The sequence below is a fragment of the Micropterus salmoides genome, unplaced genomic scaffold (assembly GCF_014851395.1).
Source record: "Micropterus salmoides isolate LMB-PRFRI ecotype aquatic unplaced genomic scaffold, ASM1485139v1 Ms_hic_scaffold_2, whole genome shotgun sequence".
In the NCBI taxonomy this organism is placed as follows: domain Eukaryota; kingdom Metazoa; phylum Chordata; class Actinopteri; order Centrarchiformes; family Centrarchidae; genus Micropterus; species Micropterus salmoides.
The window spans coordinates 37,743,315-37,752,395 of NW_024041150.1; the positions used below are offsets into that span (position 1 = coordinate 37,743,315).

The window sequence follows — 9,081 nt, forward strand, 5'->3', positions numbered from 1 at the left end:
ATAGACTGAGCAGGAGGATGGGTACTTCGTGGGCGAGCTGAGCATATGACCATATAAAGAAGTCTTAAGCATGCTGCCGTCAGCTCGTTGCAAAAATAGAAAAAGTTGGAAATCTCTTATAGTATAGTCTTATTTGACATGTACGTATTTTATATGAATTTTATGTGAACTTTCCCCCGCACATTTGATGTTAAAACTTCAGCAAGTATTTGCAGAAGCACTCCTGGTCTTTAAATTTTTACATGAAATAAATGTTTAACAGTTTGATTTAATGTGTTTATTTTTGATTATGGACAGCACGGTGGTGCGGTGGGTAGCACTGTCGCCTCACAGCAAACCCCGGTTGCCCCGGCCTCTCTGTGTGGAGTTTGCATGTTCTCCCCATGTCTGTGGGTTCTCTCCAGGTGCTCCGGCTTCCTCCCACCGTCCAAAGACATGCGGCCTATGCTGATTGGTGACTCTAAACTGCCCTTAGGTGTGAGTATGACTGGTTGTTTGTCTATGTGTGGCCCTGCAATGGACAAACAACCTGTCCAGGGTGTACCCCGCCTTTCGCCCAATGTCAGCTGGGATTGGCTCCAGCCCCCCGCGACCCTGTACGCAGGATAAGTGGTCTGTTAGTCAATGTAACGTGTTGAAACCACATTGTCGTATAGCCTCGTAAACTCATAAGGTAGATGTGTTTGAACAAGCAAACCCCTGTAGGGGGTCCCCAGAATAAAATATTTGTGATTTTAACATGTAAATGAAGCTTTCTGGTGTAATCTGAGAAGAAAATAAAGGTATTTTTGGAACTGTTTCTCATTGTTCTCATGACTGGTTTCAGCTTCGACGACGTATCGGCTGCAACATTAGGTTTAGGATCAGGGCTCTACAGTGCAACCATTTCAGTTACAATTTTATTTATATAGCGCCAATTCACAACAACAGTTATCTCATTGTGCTTTTAGGGTAGGTCTAGACCAGACTCTCATTCAGTTGCTTATGCCCCTAAAAATAAATACATGAGAACTAGAAAGATGACAGACTTGTGCGAGTAACGTCTACAACCATCTCCATGGAGGCGAGGATGCCCACATTTACAAAATGAGAAAGGCCCCATGCATCTCCAGCAGGCGGGACTAAAACCATGCAAGTAGAGAAAAATCAAGGAAATGTGTTTTTAGAGACATGAGACGCTCTTACTTCTGAAGCATGACCTGAAGCGGCGTCCATTTTGATGACAGCAGCAGAACAGCTGGATCAGCTGTTAGTCGGATTAACAGCTGGAGAGACTTTTGGTTGAGTTTGTGTGTTTGCACCGGTTTGCACACATGTACACTGTGCTGACACTAAAAAGACTCTCAAAGTTCTCATAGCAGAGCAGCATGTTTTCTCTCTGTAGCTGCTAGCCAACCTGTTTAACACCTGCACATGAATAATTAGGCTCATAGGCACAGTGCTTATATTAGGCCTACTCTGCATTTAAATGTATTGATTCTGATTATTATTGAGTAGCCCAGAATATGAGCATGGTGTATTTTCATTCATTAGACTGAATATTTCGGGGAAAATGAAATGATGTAGGCTAACTCATTTCAAAGTCGACACTCAGTTATAGACTTTCTATTTATCTATTTTATTTTTTATGCTGATTATAACACCACTGCATACATTTTATTTGAAAGTCACATCATTTGTACTCATTTCAAACCAACCCCTTTTTTGTTTATCAGCGCTTTCATTCATACATTTTATCAGCTTTACTCTCAAATAAGCCGGCTGCTTTCATCAGATGCAGTCTGTGAGATCAGCTGGATGTGCAGGCTTTCTTTCAATTTGCTTGCTTCATTAGAGTCTTAAGTGCAGTTTAGGGACTTGTCCGACTCCTCACTTGTTCAAGTTTTATTGACGTCTATTTGGACTAAACACTCAGGAACGATCAGCCTCTGGTGACGGAATAGAAATGATGACAAATGATGTCTAAAGTTCTTGCTGACAGTCTCTCTGACTTTAACTGTCTCCATAATAAAATTTGATGGGAGAAATAAAAGAGAGAAAAATCTTTTGAGCGTGTTGCTTTGGCTAATTACCGTTACTCACACCTGTGGCCTATCCAGCAATCCACTCGCTCAGTGAAATATGGCGGCTCATCATCCACCCCTCGCCAGTTAGTCAGTTCACCTTCAGTGGTAACCAATGCTACGGCTAAGTCTTGCACTTAAATTAGAGTTTTTTTGTCTTGTAGTTTTTCAACCGGGAATTAATGACCTTTTGTATGTGCCTTGTCCTAGTCTGCTGAAAACGCTGCCTGCCTGTTCAGAATTGTATTCTGGAAGACGCTGCACACATACTGCGAGTCCGTCCTTTGTTTCTACCTGCTTCAGCCTTCTCTTCATACAGAGCAAGTACTCTACTCTGTGTTGACATTTTTATATCCAGTAAAGTTAGTTAGAATCACTTCCTCGGATTTTATGTATCATAGCAACTAAAGCAGTCGAAAAAAAGCTGCCCGCTAGCACTTCCTGCTGGACGTTTTCAGGAGAGCAGCTGCCGTTTTCAGCTGGCAAAAAACGCTTTGGTGGACACCGGCCCTAATGCTTTGGATACGTTGTTAATGTCATGTGAATTGAAACTCACTCAGTCTGGATGTCAGAGGCACTTCGCTAAGTTGAAAGTGTTTCCTCCTTTAGTCTGAAATTTTGATGGCACTGTTTGCATGATGTTTTTGTAAATTTATAATTAGCCTACTCCCTTTCTTTTCAACGACTTGAGGTGGAGATGTTTGCTGCAGCTGCACTCGTCGCCCTTTTTCACCTGTTGGATCCCCAGTACTTTTGGTACCTAAAAAAACAGGTACTTCATAAATTTAGTATGGACTTGGCCGAGCCTCACTTCTTGGCTTCCCTTACCCACCCCAAAGGAATTTTGATACCAAATTAAAGACAATATTTTAAACATTGACAACATCAGAAAAAAAAAATTATAAATATACTTTGGCTGTGACTCTGCCCAAAATGAACTGTGAATGTTGGTTTCTGACAGCTGTGCTGCTGCAGTGAAAAACAACACTTGTAACCACAGACATGCTGCTGAAATGGGTGTGTCCATACTTGTGACGTACACTAATGAAGATCTCGTCTTCAGCTGAGACTGAGCTTCCTGTTGGACCTCACGCTTCTGTATTTACAGTAAAGTGTCACCAGAATTATCCGACATCAACACCTTTTTTTTGTACCAGTCATTTGCACCAGGCTTACTGGAAAACAGCTATTTTGTCACATGTTTTAAGTTTTAACATAGAATAATTTAGCTTTGACCAATGTCTGAACTGTATTTCATATTTTACCATATTTAGAAGCTCTCTTGAGTTCTTCCTGATCTCCACCTGTATAAGAGAGAGGGACATGAACAAGTGTCTTCACTCTGAGATCTCTTTTCTTGCTTTTAAGATCTCTATAGATTAGACTCTTAAATTTTGATCTTTCTTTATTTCTTGATAGACATTTTTTGAAGACAAACAGAGAGGGAAGTTTTTGTTACCAGTTAGCATAGTATTCTTAGCAGCTATTGGCTTTGTGCACTGAGGATTTCAATAATTCATACTAGATATTTTCAGCTTTAAGTAAATTCATTCTACAATCAAAAGATAGTTCCTGTAAGACTCTTCTCTGAACGGCGACTGCCACAGCATTTTATCTAAAGGTATGTTACAAAAGAAAATACTTTTTGGATGAGGACTAGCCAATGTGTTTGTCAAATGTAACATTGGCTGATGTTGCTTCAAATTTCCTCAAAATCAGATAAAAGCAAAACAAAACAGTATTTTTGGGTGCGGAAAGATGAAAAAAAATTACATCCCCATGCAGAAAAAAATTAGACATGACCGTAAAAATGTTAAACCGTGGCCATAACCAACTATGGGCTTGGTTTAAATCATTTAAATCTCCTGATCGCTCAAAGTTAATTAATGTATGTATGTCTCAACATCCAAAAGGTCTCACACACAGTCCAGGTTCATACAGTGAAACTGTCAACTTTATAAATACAGTTTTTTGTTTTGCTGCTTCAATGTCCCACGATATTTCAGCGACATTACTGTGTGCGGAAATGTTTAAATTACTGACAGCAACCTCTTTCATTAAAGTTAATAGTTAAAGAAAACGGTTTTACATCAACACAGCACAATAAAGCAATCACCTGCTACACGGGACCATTAGAGGTGAGGTAAAGTGTCCATGCAGCTGCTGGTGGACTGCATACTGATTCAGATCATGTCGATGCTGCTGACGTCAAATTATCAGCCTGTAATCTCAACTATACTATACTACATTCAGCACAGACCTGCTGTATTTTACATGGTCGGATGTTTGCACTACCTGATCATAGCTTGTGTCTCTGTATCTCTTATTTTATGCAGCTTTAGTGAGCCAGGAAGTGTAGAGAAAGACCCTGATGAACTGTGTTCAAACCAAACACAAGGCTTTTCACACTGCCAAGTTCATGATAATTTATTGTAACTTTGTTACTGGTTCAAACTGTAGAAAACAAACGGTAATGTTTGACGGCTGTTTTTCTCTCCTCTGACCTAAAGACACAGAGTTTGACGATGACGTCCATGAAGATGTGGTATCTCTTGCTCCTCGCTGCCGTCCTGTCCATTGTTCCCACAGTGGCTGAAGTGGTGAAGTCGGTGTCCGACTGTGACCAGTTTCTCCTCAACAAAACTCCACCAGATGTCACGAGCATCTTGGAGGGCAAGAAAATGGACGAGAACCGATACAAATTCATATGTCAGACTTATGACAATAAGAGAAGGTTTCTGACGCTCTACGACACCAAGAACAAGATTCCTGTGTATTCTGCCTACAAGTACACAGGGGGAACAGAGAAGGGACCATTCAAAAGACCCAAATGGAAAATAGAGCCACAGGTGTGTTTTTCTTATTGACTCATGAAAAACTAAATCAATAAATAATAATATTATATTTTTGGTACAAGCAAGTACTGCTGGTGCATCCACACCCACAGTAGAAATGCTACTATTACCTACTAAACAATAATAAAACTTTGCACAACTTTGCAATTTTTATTTTCATACTGCATATCAGTGATACAGCCTTGTTAATGTAATAGCACTAGCGAGGAGTTTCACAACTAATTTCACTGCCTTTTTATATAAGACATGCATGTAGGACGCTAATCTATCAATCCAGGTTGAGCCCAGTGAAGCTCCATTCAATTCACTGCTATGATTATTAACTGAAATTAATGGATAAGGCAGCTGATCTTCTATATTTTTGTTATTGTCAGAAAAACACCAACAGTACTAAAAATATTTTCTGAATTCTCTACTCTGTCTGTGGTTCCTAAACCTTTAGAAACAGGTCACATATATATTTTGAATTTTTGTTTAAATGCTCAGCTGTTTATAAGCAAACGTTACTTAAACAGCAGGGAATTGTGCATTTGTTAGGGACTATTTACAGCAGTGGAATGGTACTTTAGTATTTATGGCAGCAGGATAAACTACAATGTGCGTGTTCATGATGAGGAAGGAGCATGTTGCGCTGTGCAACAATGAGGTTCACTGATGTGTTTTAACAATTTTAACTAACTAAAGGAAATCTTTGCTGTGCATGAATTTCAATTTATTGTTACTCTGCCTGCATCAGTAACTTGGTCTTTAACTCTTACAGCTTGAGGGAAAAACGAATGAGAAGATGATGTGTAATGCAGATGACAACACAATTTACGTCAAGCAAGCTGGGATCAAAGATTACAAAACCAAAGAAGGGTTTAACAAGGGCCATTTAATTCCATACTCTTATGGATCCACCACATCTGACAAAAAATCCACCTGTACGCTAACCAACATTGTTCCACAAGCAATTACATTCAACGGGGGAAGCTGGAGCACAATGGAGATGTGCGTCAAATGTGTTATGGACAAATACTGCAAAATCAACAACGGTGGTACTAAAGCCTATGTGGTTACTGGAGCAATACCCAACGACAGAAACAAACAACTCAATAAAAAGATTAATATTCCTGACAAGCTCTGGTCAGCATTCTGCTGCTACAGCCCCGAAGAGAAAAAATGGATAGCAAGCGCACACTGGGGTGAGAATGTTCCAGAAAATGAATCTGAAGAGAAAAATGAAAAATATGTAAAGATTGAGACTCTGGAAGAACTCCTCAATAAACTGAAGGTAGATGTGTTTCCTGGAAAAGAGTGTCCTCGCCATACAAAGATTAGTTTTACCCAAAATCTAACAACTGCTCATGCCCCCCCTCTACTTAAACCACTTCTGCCTGTCCCATGTAACATCTGCCCCTTTCACCACAACATCTGGTCAACTATATCGAGTCCTGCCTAGTCTACAGCTGCCTCTCCCTTTACCACATCTGTAGTCAGATGTGTCTTTGAGGTTCAATCTGTACAACAAAAATATTCAACTCTGGTGAAAAATAGGGACATTCAAACAAAACCTTTAATCTTTGTTTATTCAACTATGTTCAAAATTGAATGAAAATGTATAATCAGCAGCTAACATGAACGCATATATAAAAATAATTAATCGAGATATTGCATCATCTTAACTACAAAAATGATTCAATGCAGAATTAACAACCTGAAAATGTTTCGCAATGTGTCACAAATGTTTGAATCTTCATGCTTCTAAACATGTTGGTCTTCAGATAATTGATGAACCATACACAGAATGCCAAACTGTGCAATGTAATATATGTTATGGCAATTTGTATCTCATAGCATTATTGTTTGTTTCTCATACTGTTTGATGTCATTCATGTATCAAAATGTACTTCACCGAGGTCACCGTCAGTTCAGTGTTCTCCACTACGGCATCCTCGGTACTTTCCTACTTCTCTATTCTCATTCACACTGATGACCCTGGGCCCAATCCGGCCGGACAGGTACCAGACAAAGTTCCTGTTTGCAACTCGTTGTTTTAGTAATTGCCACTCGTAGTGCTTTGTCCCCTCACAGCAAAATTTCTCATTTCTCATTTATTTATTTAAGGACAGTGCACATTAATCAACATTTCTGTAAATGTGCCAGTGTTAGCCAGCAGGCTAATTTTCAACTGTAGTCCGACAGATGCTAAAAACAACCACACTCCACTGCTCCGTAAAACACATGCACTCTTCTCCTTCCTTTATACTCTCCTGCAGACTGCTCTGTACTCTGTATGACTTGTACCTCTGAGGCCTCATAAATACGGCAAAGACAACTCTGTGTTCGGGGCCAACTTTAATTTACATCTCGGTTTATTTCCATTACATATCCAACTGACTAGAATCCATCTATCCTTTATTTATCTCTTGTGAACATATTTTAAGATTCTGTCATGAGCCCTTTATTTACTGAGGCCCCAGGGCAACATCTAGCGTCCTTTTCTAATGTAAAGCAGTAAACTAAGTGAAGATTGGAATAAACATTAAAACAAGATATATTGCTTATATCAGCAAACTTAAAACTGCCTTGGCCGAGGTGTTTTGGTTATTTTTGCTTGGGAACAATGTCTAAAAGTTGATGGAACACTTCTATAAACAAACTGTGGCCACTCTGCTCAAAAAAGCATTATTTTTCTGTCAAAACATTGGTGCTACAGGTACTGACTTAATTTATAGGAATATTTGAAAATGTCTCCATAAATACATTTCTAATTCTACAAAGAAAAAGAAAAACTTTGATCATTATAAATATCATGACTCTGTGAACTGATATCACCATATGAATATTAAACAGGGAAGCAGCTATAAGTGTTCCAGATATTTCACTTATATATTTCTGTAGAAATTGGTAAGTCTTTAATTGAGTAATTGGATATTAAAATAGTCTAAATTACAAATTGTCCTACTTTGGTCTAAGAGACAAACAAACAATAAAAGACATGTGTGCAGAATATATCACAAAACCAAACAGCATCTTGTTACTCTAAATTTGGTAATTTGTATTGTACCACTACTTAGATTTTGTTTTCCCTGTAACTGAGAAGGGGATGTCATATTTAGTAAAATTCCTTTGGTTTGTCAGTGAAAACTGTTTTGTCTCCAGATGAGAGAGTTTGATGATTTATTCCAGCTACAGTGATGTCACCTCTGTCTCCTCCCTGAACATTTGTTTTTTTTCTACGATAAATAAATAATTACAGTAAACCAAACCCCTGTAAGGAGTCCCAAGTGTTAAATATTTGTGATTTTAACATGTAAATGAAGCAATGTGGTATAATCTGAGAAGAAAATAAAGGTATTTTTCAACTTTTTCTCATCGTTTCAACTTCGAAGACGTCTTGGCTGCATTACATTAAGTTTACTTAAATCAGGGCTCTACAATTCGACCATTTCAGCTGCATGTGTCCCTAAAAATAGATTGCATACCTGAAGACCAAAAAATTATTCAGGAGCACTAGGGCTGGACAATTAATTGAAATTCAGAGCCTCTAACCGACATTTTACCATGTTGGTTTTTTATAAATAGTTTCCCCACTTTGGGCCAATCCCATTTCACCCCTTGTTTTTTCGTATGTACCCCTTGGCCCTTAAAACAGAGTTACAAGGGCCAAGGGGTTGAATTATTCCCCTACGAAATGTAACAACCCTTCAAGAACTGAATACGTCATCAGTAGTCGACGACGGCTCTGACGCTAATAGAAGAGGCGAGTTTTTACAGGATTTCTTCATGACAATGATTGAAAACATATCCACTATGCCGTCTACCGCTGTGGTAATCTCTCTCGTATGGTAACGTTATATCACACATCAAGCGATCTAACAAGTCACCAATTAAAAATAAAAAGCACAGCTTCATTACCAGGTTACTTGTGCTAGGTTCGGAAGGAGCTAAGTGATACAAACTGTACCCATAAAAGGAAGTATCAGGCCAGGTAAGTTGTAACCAGTAACCTTTACTCACATTACTTTTCAAGTAACAGTTGAAACACAATTACATAACATACATGAAAAAAAAAAGGGGGCCTTTAAAATAAATGAGTGTGTGTTTTTTTTTCCTTTTGTAGTTGTTAAAGTCTGTTTGTGATCACTTCCAGTATTAGTCAATAGTTCTGTGACAGTTTC

The 9,081-nt window shown here is 38.7% G+C and overlaps 1 protein-coding gene across 1 annotated transcript; it reads left to right on the forward strand.

Annotated features, from left to right (window-relative positions):
• The first annotated feature begins 4,556 nt into the window (after positions 1-4,556).
• LOC119913007 (endonuclease domain-containing 1 protein-like) lies at positions 4,557-8,270 on the forward strand. The gene is made up of 2 exons (XM_038732315.1): positions 4,557-4,912; positions 5,679-8,270. The coding sequence occupies exons 1-2, from the start codon at positions 4,589-4,591 to the stop codon at positions 6,357-6,359; spliced, it is 1,005 nt and encodes a 334-aa protein (XP_038588243.1). The 5' UTR covers positions 4,557-4,588; the 3' UTR covers positions 6,360-8,270.
• Positions 8,271-9,081: the final 811 nt, after the last annotated feature.

Excerpts from the sequence above, each read along its gene's own strand:
- LOC119913007 (XM_038732315.1), top strand. The coding sequence starts at position 4,589 with ATGACGTCCATGAAGATGTGGTATCTCTTGCTCCTCGCTGCCGTCCTG. Across the intron at positions 4,913-5,678 it reads AATGGAAAATAGAGCCACAG|CTTGAGGGAAAAACGAATGA; the intron begins GTGTGTTTTTCT and ends TAACTCTTACAG.